General features: G+C 40.2%; 1 protein-coding gene across 7 annotated transcripts in view; it reads right to left on the bottom strand.

The window, feature by feature from the left end:
- Positions 1–533: 533 nt before the first annotated feature.
- Positions 534–13,222, bottom strand: part of pphln1 (periphilin 1) — a 21,992-nt gene continuing 9,303 nt past the window's right edge. For 4 of the 7 annotated variants that reach the window (XM_087830397.1, XM_087830399.1, XM_087830398.1 and 1 more), the window contains 3 exons: positions 12,092–12,147; positions 7,478–7,615; positions 534–1,305 (listed from right to left, as the gene is read on the bottom strand). In XM_087830397.1, the coding sequence (XP_087686523.1) occupies positions 1,033–1,305; positions 7,478–7,615; positions 12,092–12,147 (467 nt within the window). In that variant the 3' untranslated portion in view covers positions 534–1,032. Of the gene's footprint in view, positions 1,306–7,477; positions 7,616–12,091; positions 12,148–12,996; positions 13,033–13,222 lie in introns of all 7 variants that reach the window. The other 3 variants (XM_087830395.1, XM_087830396.1, XM_087830394.1) reach the window with 1 other exon arrangement.

Raw genomic sequence — 13,222 nt, 5'->3', positions numbered from 1 at the left:
GCCATTGGATGAACAACAGTTTTTAATCTTTCATCCCTAAGGTTAAATTCACCATTATGATTTACAAATACTTCAGAGCAGCGGTCCCCAACCCCCGGGCCATGTACTAGTACCGGTCCATGAGTCTTTTGGTATCGGGCGGCGAGTGTTAAGGTTCGGGTGTGAAATTTATGGTTTTTAGGGTTTTTATGGTTAATATTTATTGTTTTTATCGTTACCTCAGTTCCCCTGTCTTTTTCCGCGTGTTATGGATAATTTTTTATTTTGGTACTGGTTTTATTTAGTTGTATTTATCCGCGACACCTTAAAGGCCGGTTCATAAAAATAAACCGATCCATGCCGCAAAAACATGCTTTTTTCATTGAGACATCGGTGAACTGATCCTAAAAATGTCTTGAGATTAGATCTCTCATAGCGCATGGATATTTTTCTGCAGGTATGAAACTTTTGTCAAAGGATTATGAAAAAAAATCAAGTTTGTTGGATGAATGTAGAATAGGGCTCAAATGCAAAATAAGACAAGACAAAGAAAGTGAATTTAACTGCTTTTTTACAGTACAAATTTATACAAGTATGTCAACCTGTTGTAAATTTAGCAGCACCAAGTCAAATATCTGCTACAAAAGAAAAATTTACATAGCTGAAAATACTACAAAAACCGATCATGCTGGAGAACTGAATCTCTGCTCTCCACAAAATATTCTCATCAAAAAGAAGATTAAATAATAAACCCCTTGTTAACCATTTTCACAATGTGAGACGAGAATAATTTTAAATAAAGAACGTGTTTCTTTTACTTAACAGAACGTTTTCTTTATGATTGATAAATTCCCACAGAAAACTTGAAGGTAAAAATGGTCCGTTCAAAAATAACACTGGTCATTCCTGCAAAGGATGTCCTCTCTCCATGGTGACCTGTTTTCTCCATGCTTACCTCCATGGTTTCGGTTTGAGCTGCTGAACAATCCGGACTTCAAACCGTCAAGCCTTCCTCCTCTGTCTCACATTAACGCAGCACATCCGGCTGATGCGTCAGTAAGATGAGCTGTGATTGACTGCTGTCTTTGAAAGTTTATGACCCGACTGGGATGTAGAGGGAGTGGTTGAGTCACAGGTGGAAGTTTCAGGCTGCCGGATGACGTCGTCTAGCTCGCTGATGAATTGTTTGAGGTCCTCTAGGCAACGTTCACGGATCTCCCCGAGGTTTTCTCGGAGGGGAACCTGCAGCTGCTTCTCCAAGTTGGGATCTTTAGCCACCAGCATCTTCACCACCATTCCGAACGTCTCGCAGTCCTGACGATACACCTGGTCGAGTGAAAAAAGATGAAATAAAATAAAATAATACTAACAGACAAACAAGAGGGAAACTTTACCTTCAAAAACCACTGAGCAGACATTTCCACCCTTTTTCAGTTTAGATTTAGCTATGTTAAGTGTTACCAGGCACAGCTTTGAGAGAAAAGCTCTTAATTGAGGGGATGGGGAGTTGTTTCCTTCCTGCTCTACCTGTCGCCTAGGTGTAAATACTCCAGCGTCACTGTGCCTAAGCTGATCACTCTGGTGCTAACACACCTCATACAGCGCCAAAAGATTAACACTCTTCCTCTCAAGTTTAATAGGGGCACTTGATATGGGACAGGGTAGCCCAAAGACGCAGTAAAACCTGCACTTCAGTGGTAGCTCGGAGGCTTGTAACAGGTGTTAGAGGGACAAAGAGGAGGTGCTGGAATCTAGTTTGGGAGCCGCCACTTCACACTGAGCCTATAATGTCTCAAAACAATGGAGGGAGCTTGTGCTTCCACACAGAGTGGTTTGATTTGCAAAATACCAAAACAGAGATTTGCTTTTAAGTCATGATCCTTTAAATGAGCTGAGAATGAAGGGGAAAATATCATTCCGCTCAACTGAAGATAATATTTATGGGCCCATTTCACATTTTGTAAGGGAGGGAAAATAACACGGCGTGTCGTGAATTCCCACTCTCACAAATATTCAGCAACACAAGGGCAGCTTTTATTTCTTATTTTCTTGAGTTTTTGGACGTACATACATTTGAGATGTAAGATGCATTTTAAAAATCACACACAAATACCCTGTCTAAATGAACACTTTGCCTATACTTTTGCCAAAATAACTACAACCTCTGACAAACTCGATGTGGCTCTCTAATCTCTACCACACTATTTCATGACAGTCGAAAGCTTAAACTTCGACAGCTACCTACAGCCTTTGATCTTAAGTGGGCCAATTACACATTTAATCCCTGACATAAGAAAAAGAAGTGCTATCTACACATCATGACTTGCATGATAAATCTTTTACTTATTTACCCTGGGGTAGTATGAATGACCATGGGGGAGGTCTTTATCAGCAGCCAAATCTTTAAAACCTATAAAAAAAATACATTTAAAAAATACATTTAAAAGTCTAATACTTTGGCAATTTTGGCTAACAGCTGGTTCTGTCCCCTAGGCCCTATGTTTGACACCCCTGGTTAAAAACACAGGGGGAGAGAGCTGATTCAACAGTTTGTTGGGGTAGGTTGAAATGTAACAACATCTAGCAAAGTTTATGTGGTCATGTGGTGTATGTGATATTAAGTATAACTATAGGAGGGAAGAAAAAAAACAACAACCAAGACAATCTGTTCAAGTAAAATAATTGTTAGGTTCCTATTTCTTTCCATCTCCTTGGTTTATTTGATTTTTGTTGTTTTTCCAGACTCAAAATGATATGTTGGTCTATTTTTTGCCAATATACTCAAATACTTTTTTACATATATATTTGTATGAAACTCTCTTCCATGCCTAACTACAGATACAGCTGCCTAGTATATCAAGCTTCAACTGTACGTGCCTGTCTCATACAAGGAGATGTCCAGTGACAAGGGTTACGAGTGGACATATGTGTTTATACATATGCCCACACGCCTGTGTGTGTAAAATTAGGCTAGGGAGGAAGGGAGAGTTTCATTCACCAGATACCAACGGTGGCTTCTGTGCTGCGGGGCTTTCTAACTCGCTGGCTTATTTATAGATTTTTCACTAGAACAGAAAGTGTGCTTGGAGAAAAGCTCACAAATAGAGATCACCTGTCAAACACAGTTATTGTCCTTGTCCTCCAACAGATGGGAACTTTCCAAAGTATGCATTAAACTAGGACATTGTGAGTGCACTATCATTATCAGTAATTTTTAGGAAAGAAAACCGGAGCCAAACCAGTTTGCCTGTTTGATTTCACTATGAGAGTTTTTGCAAACCCTTGCTGACAATGCTTTGAGCACAAATGGGAGGAAAAATGAAACATTTCTATTTTTGCGTAGGAGCCATCCACAGTGAACAGTCAGCAGAAGACAAATAACGGAGGTGTAATACACTGCTCAAATAAAAAAAAAAAATTAAAGGAGCACTTTTTAATCAGTATAGCATCAAGTCACTTAGACTTCTGGGATATTGATCTGGTCAGTTAAGTAGCAGAGGGGGTTCTTAATCATTGTCAGCTACTTTGGTGTTAATGAAATTAACCAGCAGTGCACTAGAGGGGTAAAAAATGATACAACCACCAAAAGACAAATGGTTTTAAACGTGGAGGGTAAAACCAAGCATGAGGTGAGGGGATACCTGCACTTACAGTGGTTGCAGGTATTACCAACTCCTCCGGGATGACAGGTTTGCTGTGTCTCCCAACACAGTCTCAAGAGCAGATATACACAAGACTGTTACAGATAACTTAAAAATGGTAAATGGTCTGTAATTGTATAGCGCTTTACTTAGTCCCTAAGGACCCCAAAGCGTTTTACACATTCAGTCATCCACCCATTTACACACACATTCACACACTGGTGATAGCAAGCTACATGTAGCCACAGCCACCCTGGGGCGCACTGACAGAGGCGTAAATTTGCATTTACTCAATAAATCTTTTCCTATTGAAGGTGTGCTAGCTGAAAGACGTTAGCTTGTTTGCAGCTTGTTTTAACATTTGCTTGAATAGTAAAACACAGCCTACAGGAGATGCTTGTTACACCTGATCTAAAATGCGGTTTAGTAATGATGTAAACTAAGAAAAAGCTAAATTACTTTCACTTAATTTAGATTAGCTTAATTTCACATTGACTACGGGAGCAGTGCCAACTCAAACACACAGATTACCTGTAATAACAAACCAATAACCTGTAATTAGAAAAGAACAGTGGTTAACTTTGATTTTACTTGGCTCTAAAAACTGTTGTGTTTTCAGGCTGATATTATTACTCATTTTTAATTGGGCAGCATTGGGAAATCATATTTCCTACCAAGCCCATTCAGATATTTCTAAAGCTTTATACACAAACCTACTGAGGGATTTACAGTACAAACAGCTTATGCAACCTTATCCAGGTCTCTTGTTTACAAAAGCAGCTGATGGGAAATGTTCAATAAATCATTTCACAGGAGATTTGTGGGGAACACTACAAAACAAATTCAAAAACACAGTCTCCTCTGGGCATTTCTATACATTCCTCATGCACAATAAACAATTGAGCAGAAGATGTTACACAACTGATAACCCACGCAGTCTGTATAGAGAGGAGACCTGCGACAGCCACTATCCCCAGCACGATGAATGTAGTTACAGAGCAATGGCCTTTTTGGTTTTTCATCAGTGGACCTATCAAACGTTCGAAGGAAGGATCCAATCAGTGAGTGGTCTACACCTTCTGTGAATACAAGGAGAGCTGTTTCTAAACAATGTGCTGACAAAGTTCTTCCTGCAATCCGTCCCGTTATCCAACCAGGAAGGAAAGGAGCACGTCTCGACTTTGGGTGGGGTTGTTTGAGAAAAAGAGCATCTTGCTCGCTGTTCACCTCTGCAGGACAAATCCTTTTTATAAATCTCGCCCCTGAGCGTGCTGGGCTTTAGAAATGAGAGAATCGGAACAAATTTTAAACATTAAAGTTGGCACCTCAGTCCAGCTCTGTCATCTCTGCACGTAAAAAGCCCTCAAGAGGCTGGAAGTGTCTGGCTTTCTGTCAAATACATTTAGATCCCTCAACAAATGAAATAAAACTCCCTTTGTACGGCAGTCTGGGCCTACGAGGAGCAAAACATAATACCCTTGACTGCCTCTCATGCCTTGTCACTCACTATAACCGGTTAGTCTGTCCAGTGGCCAAAGTCAACTCTGACAACCAGAAAGGGGGTTCAGACTATAAGTCAAGAAGACCAGCTTCACTTAGCCACGCAAACAAAGTTTAGATTATGACCTGGATAGCTTCTGAGGGGCTTCTGGATTCTGTGCATTTGTGGCTGTGTGTACAGAAGAGATGGCTAGACCAGATTGGGTGCAGAAAGCCAAACATCTGGCTGACACTTGTCAAATGGCTTAACACGAGTGCCCACACCAACAGGAATACTGCTGCTAATTTAAAGAGCACATTAGAAAGTGACTTTGTTATTTCAGAGCCAAAAAAAGAAAGAAAGAACAGCTTAAGTATGTTTAGCTGTGGGTCAGAGCAAAATGGGGCGTTAAAACTGGTCACCAGACGAGTGCTTATACAGCTTCCAGTGACTGCTCGGTTTGTCTGCCACCTCAGACACTAAAAGACCATCATGTGAAAGCAATTCTCCGTGATGCTTTAAAAATACAGCCTTTTCTATTTCAGTCCATGATCCTTCTTTTATGTGAGAAGAAAAAAATCTTGATTCAATTACTCATCTTCTGACCTCAGCTCTGGGATAAACAGTTTAGTCTCTCATGGAAGAGGAGAAGAGCTGCCAAATCGCAAACGACCTACACATACGGACGATCTGAAGATCACAAAAGCCAGAGAAAGGCACAGGGAAAACAAAAAGCTGCAGCTGTCAATAGAAACTGATGGTTATCTAAGAATCGCAAATCCTGAAAGGAAATACTGAAACCTCATATCCCTGTGAAAACGCAATACTTTATCCCCTCTTCGTTTTCATTTCAAACTGTTTATCATACATGTATACCTAGATTTGAATCGCCACATTAGAAGATAGCAGAGAATTATGAGTAATACTGATGATGGCAGTAAAGTAACAACAGATTGCTGACACGGGTCTTTGTAATCATTCTAAACTAACTTTCCATAATACCTGGAAACATGAAATAATGCTCACATAGCTCAGACGTTATAAAGTTTGCTGTAAAAAAATGAGAGAAGACACAGACAGGCTGTAAAACAGGCGTGAAGCTGCAGCGTCAGCAGTAATGCTGTTACAGCCTATAGGCTCTGTGCTGCAGCTCAATGTGAGGGCGCAGTCTGTGCTCCAGGGCAGAGCTAGCTCAGGTTTAATGGTCTCAGTTAAACCACCAGCAGTGCTCACTGGTGCAGGAATGGCCTTCATTAGGTAACAGAGCAGAGCTGGAACCTCGAGCCTGGGGTGTTTTTAAGCTCTGTTAAGCGGTCGACCTCTCGGTTTATTTCATGCACGGCTCTTTACAGCGAATAAGCCGTTCCTAGCTGCTGCCTTCATTTACGTGTCCCCTGTACCCTGTATATCATTCTAATGTTTCTAAACCCCGGTGCGCAGACCGCTTCATGCGCGAGCATTTGCAAAGATGAGTCAGACGCCGAGGGGGCCATGCTTGAGCCGTGTGCGATATTAAGCAGATATTTTGTATAATGAGCGGTTTATGCAGTCAGTGAGTCAGGATGGAAGATTAAGAGAAGCTACCAGGAAAATGCTGGCAACTACAGACACCGGCCTCCCGTTTTTCAAATAATTAACCGTTTCTCTAAATGTGGCTGCAACAGTGAAGTTTTTTAGGGGGTAGCAGTAGGTACTCAGCATTGTGACTGGAAGACAGCAAAGTTAATTTCCTGCCTGTTACGAACATAATAGGTGGCTGTTTCAGTAGTGCCTATCCAGCAAAGCATGCCACATGTGAGTCAGAGAACCCAAGGCCACCATATGCATGGGAATGTGGTGCCAAGAGTACTGAATGTGGTCTGCATTGCCAAAGTTGACATTTATAGAAAAGTCTGACAAATTAGTAGTTTTTAATGAGAAGGTTTGGGCATACAGTTATTTTTCCTTCCCAAAAAGAACAACTGAGAACAGAACACCTTCAAATTTGTTTAAACATCCCTGGAATACATTGTGATTACCAATTTAAGATCCTATATAGGATATAAATCCAAATCTGACTTTTATTCTTTGCTAGAAGCACAAGAAAACTGTAAATAGCCTGCACTTATCCACAGGTTTCGACAAAGTACTTTACAATATGTTTCACATTCACTCATTAACACACACACTATAACTGGTGGTAGAGCTGCCATGCAAGGTTCTTGCCTGCCATCAAGAGCAAATTACTTGTCATGACCAAGGAAAATACGCAGGAGTTTGAGAATGAGGCCTGTGATTAGTGGACAACATGCTGTATCACCCCAATCAGAGAACTTGTGGAAAGGCGGGTCAGAAAAACGCAATGATGTGAAAATTTGAAGTATTAGAAAAAAAGTACCTTTTCTATCTCCTGGGCTTTGGCTGCGATGGCAAGGGCTCGTCGCTCGTGGAAATTGTCTGTAGATTTTTGGCTCTCTTCCACGACGGGAGCTACCAGTGGCTCTTCTTTTTCTCCTTCTGGAGGGGGGTTTTCCTCCTAAAGGAAAACAATAGGAAGGTGTGAGCTGCAGGGATATTTAAGGAAAACTAAGAAAGCAGCAGAATGGTTATTTCTAACAGTATATACCACTGCCATGAAACATTTATGCCAAGAAATCATACTACTACTCTACTACAGCCATCAAACAACATTGAATTGTAAAGGATGTACAGTCAATGCTGTGCTACGACATGACCTACTGACTCTTTAACTTTGAAGGAGACGTGGTTGATGAGGCATACAGTAAAGCTGAAAAGCCAGAGTGGACTCAGTGGAAAAAAACAACAACATATACACAGAATTTGCAGTATAGAAATCTATACCTGAGGCACAAAATACAGCTAGAGCCTATATTTTAAAATGTTTGTTACAGATCAAAACTTAGCTTAATATTAATGTTGCTTTTCTACCCAAGCAGTAACCCTGCAGTTTAGTAGAACCAATCTATAACACGGAAAACCATAAAACTCACATTTTAGCTGTGTTTAAGACAGACTCTTCAGAGCAAAGAAATCACAGCCAGACAAGCCATGATTAAGCATCTAATGGGCAAATTGGAAACCAAGGCATCCATAAATACTACCGAGAAAGCCACAAGAGAGATCTAAGGGAAGAAATGAGGCCGACTTGGATGGGTGGTCAATTTCATTTGCTCATTTCCTGATACTATTAAAGTTTGAAGGCCAAGGAGCAGAACTGCCCAACCATGACTAAAGTCCACTCATACATTAAGGGAAACAGGCCATGGCAACTAAGTCATACTTCATCCATAGATGACTAGAAAGAAATTACAGGGGGTGGTACATCACAAAGCCGAGTGCGGTCTAAAATAATAATAATAAAAAAAAGCACAGTGCAAAGCATCATCCAATTATTCCTCCTTCCAATACTCTCCCTGAAGCTATGCTTGGGATAAGTCCCATGTATTTGCTTGGACTTGTATGAAAGATGGCATCTACTGCACCTCAGCAGAAAAATATCCCTTGTCTGAGTCTCTTTATTTCAACTCGCAAAGCATAGCCTAACTTGGAAATCGTGCTCTGCTCTCAAGATAAGGCTCAAAATAGATCTTCTGTTAACTGTAATAAATCAAAACATTATTGTTTCAGCAGAATGGGTAAACTCTGAAAAAGAAGTGGAACTGAATTTTGTTCTTGGCTGTAAAATGGAGAAACAGCACTGGACTTAATATTGTTCTATGTAATAGTTTGGACATCATCACACTGATGGAACAGCTTAGTTCTTCAAAATGCCTACAGTTTGAGCAAGCATCACAAAGTTCCTCAGGATCTCGCTCTTTGCAGTCTATTCAGCACGTGACTTTTTAAAAAACTTATCAAACTTTAGAGGCCAAAATTCAAGAGCTATGACATTTCTGATCACTGCAGCATGCTCATCTGCTGGCTCATACTCTGATCATCCAGTCATCCTAAGTCTCTCATAGCTATATTCAGTTGTTTGTTAGGTTAAAGTAGTGGAGTGGCCAACCAATCCAATGACACTGCCATTCCTGAATGCATGCTGCTAGAATTCCTAAAAATATCACAGTGACTGAATGCCACTCTACAGCAGTGCTTTGAGCATTTGTATTACTTTTTCCTGCTTCCTTCAGCAGATCTGTGCCCTTTACTGGTAAACCATTACACTCTATCTAACAGGAATTTGTTGTGTTGAGATGAAACCTGCCCATGACCTCCCTGCCCACCCTGGCTTGAAGCCAGAGCCGGTGGTGCTCTTTAGGTCCCGTCTTTGGTGTCTCCTGTCTGGGATGGCTCCAGAAAGCCTATGTGTTTGTTGAATCCCCACAGCAGGCAGTGACCAGGACCATTAGTGCAAAGCTTTACTGGGGGCACAGCGCAGGCCTTTCATCTTGGCCAAGGTTATGGGTTTGTGCCCCGAGAACACACAACAATGCACCACAGGCTAGATCAAACACAGCAGTAGAAGCACCAGTGTGCATGCATGTGTGTGTGGAGGGGTGGGGCGCTGAGTAACTTTCATCACAGCAGTTGATTTGGTGGTGGTAGGTGGTTCTGACAAAAATGATCATTAGAAGGAGAAGAAAGAACTTTGTTTATATGCTGCATCTTGTAATTTCTCATGTATAAACCCGAGGGTGACTGTCTGGTTATTTGTTACTCAGCTTATTTTCATGTGTACACAACGACATGACGACATCGCCTCCACTGGGAATTTGTACGAAAAATCGAGCCCTCCTTGCCTGTAATGGTTGGCTTTACCATCTGAATCAACTGTGTCCAGCACTTAAAATGGCACTTAAATGTCAAGGTGAATTTATGTCTAAATTCTTCACATGTACAAGCCATAAATGTTTGTCAGCAATAAAGTTTAAGTTTGTCATTTTCAAAGCAGTGAAGCTGATAAAAATTAGGGTTTTTTTTCCAGATTGAGCAATCACTAAATATTTATCACAGAAAGTAAATGCATCATTTGTGTATATTGTGCACGGCCCCTTTTTGATGTGTGAAGGCAGGAAAGCAACAACGTAGAGTCACAGCATGATGAGATCCGCTGCAATACTGACTCTTAATATTCGGAAACATAAAACATAAAAAGAAATCATCTTTCTTCCAAACAGCTGAACTCTGTGCGCCCTTTTGTAAAAACTACATACATGTTTCTTAAGCTGCACATGAAAGGTAGATGAACCCAGAGCTGCTGAGGGGTTAACAGATCACTTCAGATACACTATTGTTGGTGTGAGGAGAGGAACAAAACGGTGAGCAATTTAGTCCACCATACTTGGGGAAAAATAAGTGGACGAATATGAGCTGGATAACTGAAGGTTAACGGTATTAACATTTGCCAAGCTCTTTATTTTGACTTTTTTAGTCCTAATAACTCTTTAAAGCTGTGTTTGTGTATGTAGAAAACGGGAACATTAGGCTAATAACATACATTAGTCAACTGAATGGTTGTAGCGTGTCTAGACAGTAAAACTGTGGAACTTTTAACTGTGCTGACTGAATAATAAATAGGGCAGTGATAAAAGCTTCGTGCACTGCACAGGTCCTTGATCGTTTAATTATTTCCTGTTTCATGTTAGGGAAAAGATTATTGCTGTTAAAAGGTTTTCAGAGCAGAGCTTGCTGAGGTGTCAAATATCTGATATGGATATATATCACTTAACCCAATTACTTTATTTTGTGTATATTTAAGGGCCATGACTAAAACTGTGATATTTAAAAAAAAGAAATGTTTCTATTTTACCAATGCATGTTTTTTTCTTAATGATTCACTATAATAATCTATAAGATTATTATAGTGAATCTTATAGATTTACTATAATAATACTGTGAATTATTCTGGTCACAATAACTGAAGGGAATATGTAATTTTGTATATTCAGATATTTATTTCTATCAAAATTTCTATCAAAATCCACTTGTACTAATTTGTCCTCTTGTGTATACAATGTGATATTCAGATGGTTTGACTTTGTTGCTGTTGTTTTAAAATAACCACACTTAAAAAAAACCCAAAAACAACTTGATTATGGGATCATTTTGACATCCAGATAAACAGTTGCTGGCATACATGCATACAGAGACTCCATTTAGAAGAAGTAATGTAATTACGTTGGTATAAAGTATTTTTAACCCTCACACAATCAGCTATAATAGCAAAACCTTTTTAAGTTGCCAGAGCATGCAAACACACACAAGGTGTTGACCTGAATCTTGCTGAATACCGATTCCCTGTGAGCCCGATGCCCCATATTAATTTGTCACAATCACAAGACCCATTCCCTGCGTCATCAACAGGAAACTGAGGGCCTGCCAAACGCAGTTAGACGTGCTCTTTAAAAGTAAAAGTAAACTATTGTTCGTTATAAAGAGAGTAAATACATCCCAGAGTTACACGGGCACTTCTTATGACTCTGTGGTTACGATCTTGTGATAAAGTTGTGACCTGGGCTACTGATTTCTTCTCTACACTTCTGGGTGGCCACAGCCACATGTACTGCGCCTAATCACAACTGACTGTATTTACACTCCTCTGCATAGTTGGAGATGGATGACATCAGCAAAACAAAACATTATCAGCAAAACAATCAAGAAATATCCACATTTGACACAAAAAGTTGTTTTTTTTGTCGACACCTGAGCCCTTTCCCCCATATCATTACAAATTCTTGTAACTGAAGCCCGCTTACAACAAAGTTAAACAAAGTGGAGGCCCGATGGCTTTTATGCCCTGCATGAGGACCACTTTAAAACCCATTAACATACTTTGATGGGACTCAACACTTATTAGGAGGATGGAATTTAAGGACTTCCAGATGTATCCTGCTGTACAGTGACATAGGCAGACACCGTGGTATGCAAACAAAATAAAGCACAGAACATCTGAGACTCCACTGCTGTACTTACAATATATTAAAAAAAACACAATTTAGAAAAATCCTTTAATGTTTTTGATCCTTCATGAAAACCTCAAGAAAAACAGTACCTTGACAGATGTTGCACTCTGTGGGGATCCCTCTCTTGACAGGCCAGGAATTTTGTCTATAGAAATTGAAAAGTGACAAAAAAAAAGAAACAGTAAGACTGAAGTTAGAGTAAAAAAAGATATTTGGAATAACAAACTAAGAAATGAGAAAAAGGTGAAACGACGAGGGAAGCAGAAATTCAATGGAAAGAAGACAAGCAAGTCGGTCTGGAAAGTAAGTATAGGGGTGCTTATGGAGATCGCAGCCTTGTAAATGTGTTGGAAGTCTGGTTCCAGGATCCAATGGGGTATCTATACTAGAAGGTCTGGAACAATCAAGAAACACAACGGTGCTCTGAATCTCATTGGCTGAATGCACGGCTCCTCTCCAGTCACTGGAGAAGGAGTTTCTTCCTCTACTGACTTTCCTTCTATAAGAAAAACACTACGCTGTCCAAAGCCTTGTAATCAACTCTACTAACAAACTTCAAGCACCTAGAAATGAAACAAAAAACACTCCGGAGTGGCAGCTTTGGCTTCAGGAATATCCATCAGACATCCTATACCCTCTCCCCTCTACTTGCACACACGACCTGGTGGCATCTTTATGAGGCCTGACAAAGTGGTAGACAGAACGGAGAGCAAAGCTGGCTGCTGGAGACATTAGAAACCCTCTCTGTCTCTCTCAGGTTACGCAGACTGTGAATAGATTAGGTTTGACAACTGTAACTTTTCAATATATCTGAAACAAATCCTCTGCATGTCACCTCATCTTACTTTTTAATTCATTTCCACTGAACAAACAAAGGAATGCATGGCTATACATTTTGCAATATAATCCAGGAGAAGTGGCTAATTTGTCTATTAACTCATCAAACAAGACGTAGTCTATCCAGTCTTAGACGGCTATACTGAACTGTACTTACCGATCATCCTGCTCTGAGAATAAGTCTCTTCATACCCTGTTGGAAGACCAAACCGTAAGGTCACCGGCCAAGTACATCACAATTGCTTGGGTTTTCTTATCTAAAAGCAACCTATGGAGCATACGACTACTCTAATGCTTCCCTAAAAATATTTACTCTTAAAGCTCGTTCAAATCATGCATTCAGATGGCAACATTTTGCCATGTTAGCCATGAAAACTACTAAG

The sequence above is a fragment of the Neolamprologus brichardi genome, chromosome 17 (assembly GCF_056152115.1).
Source record: "Neolamprologus brichardi isolate AB-2024 chromosome 17, ASM5615211v1, whole genome shotgun sequence".
NCBI lineage: Eukaryota > Metazoa > Chordata > Actinopteri > Cichliformes > Cichlidae > Neolamprologus > Neolamprologus brichardi.
Note: the sequence above shows the minus strand (reverse complement) of the source record. Positions and strands in the feature narration are given on the sequence as shown.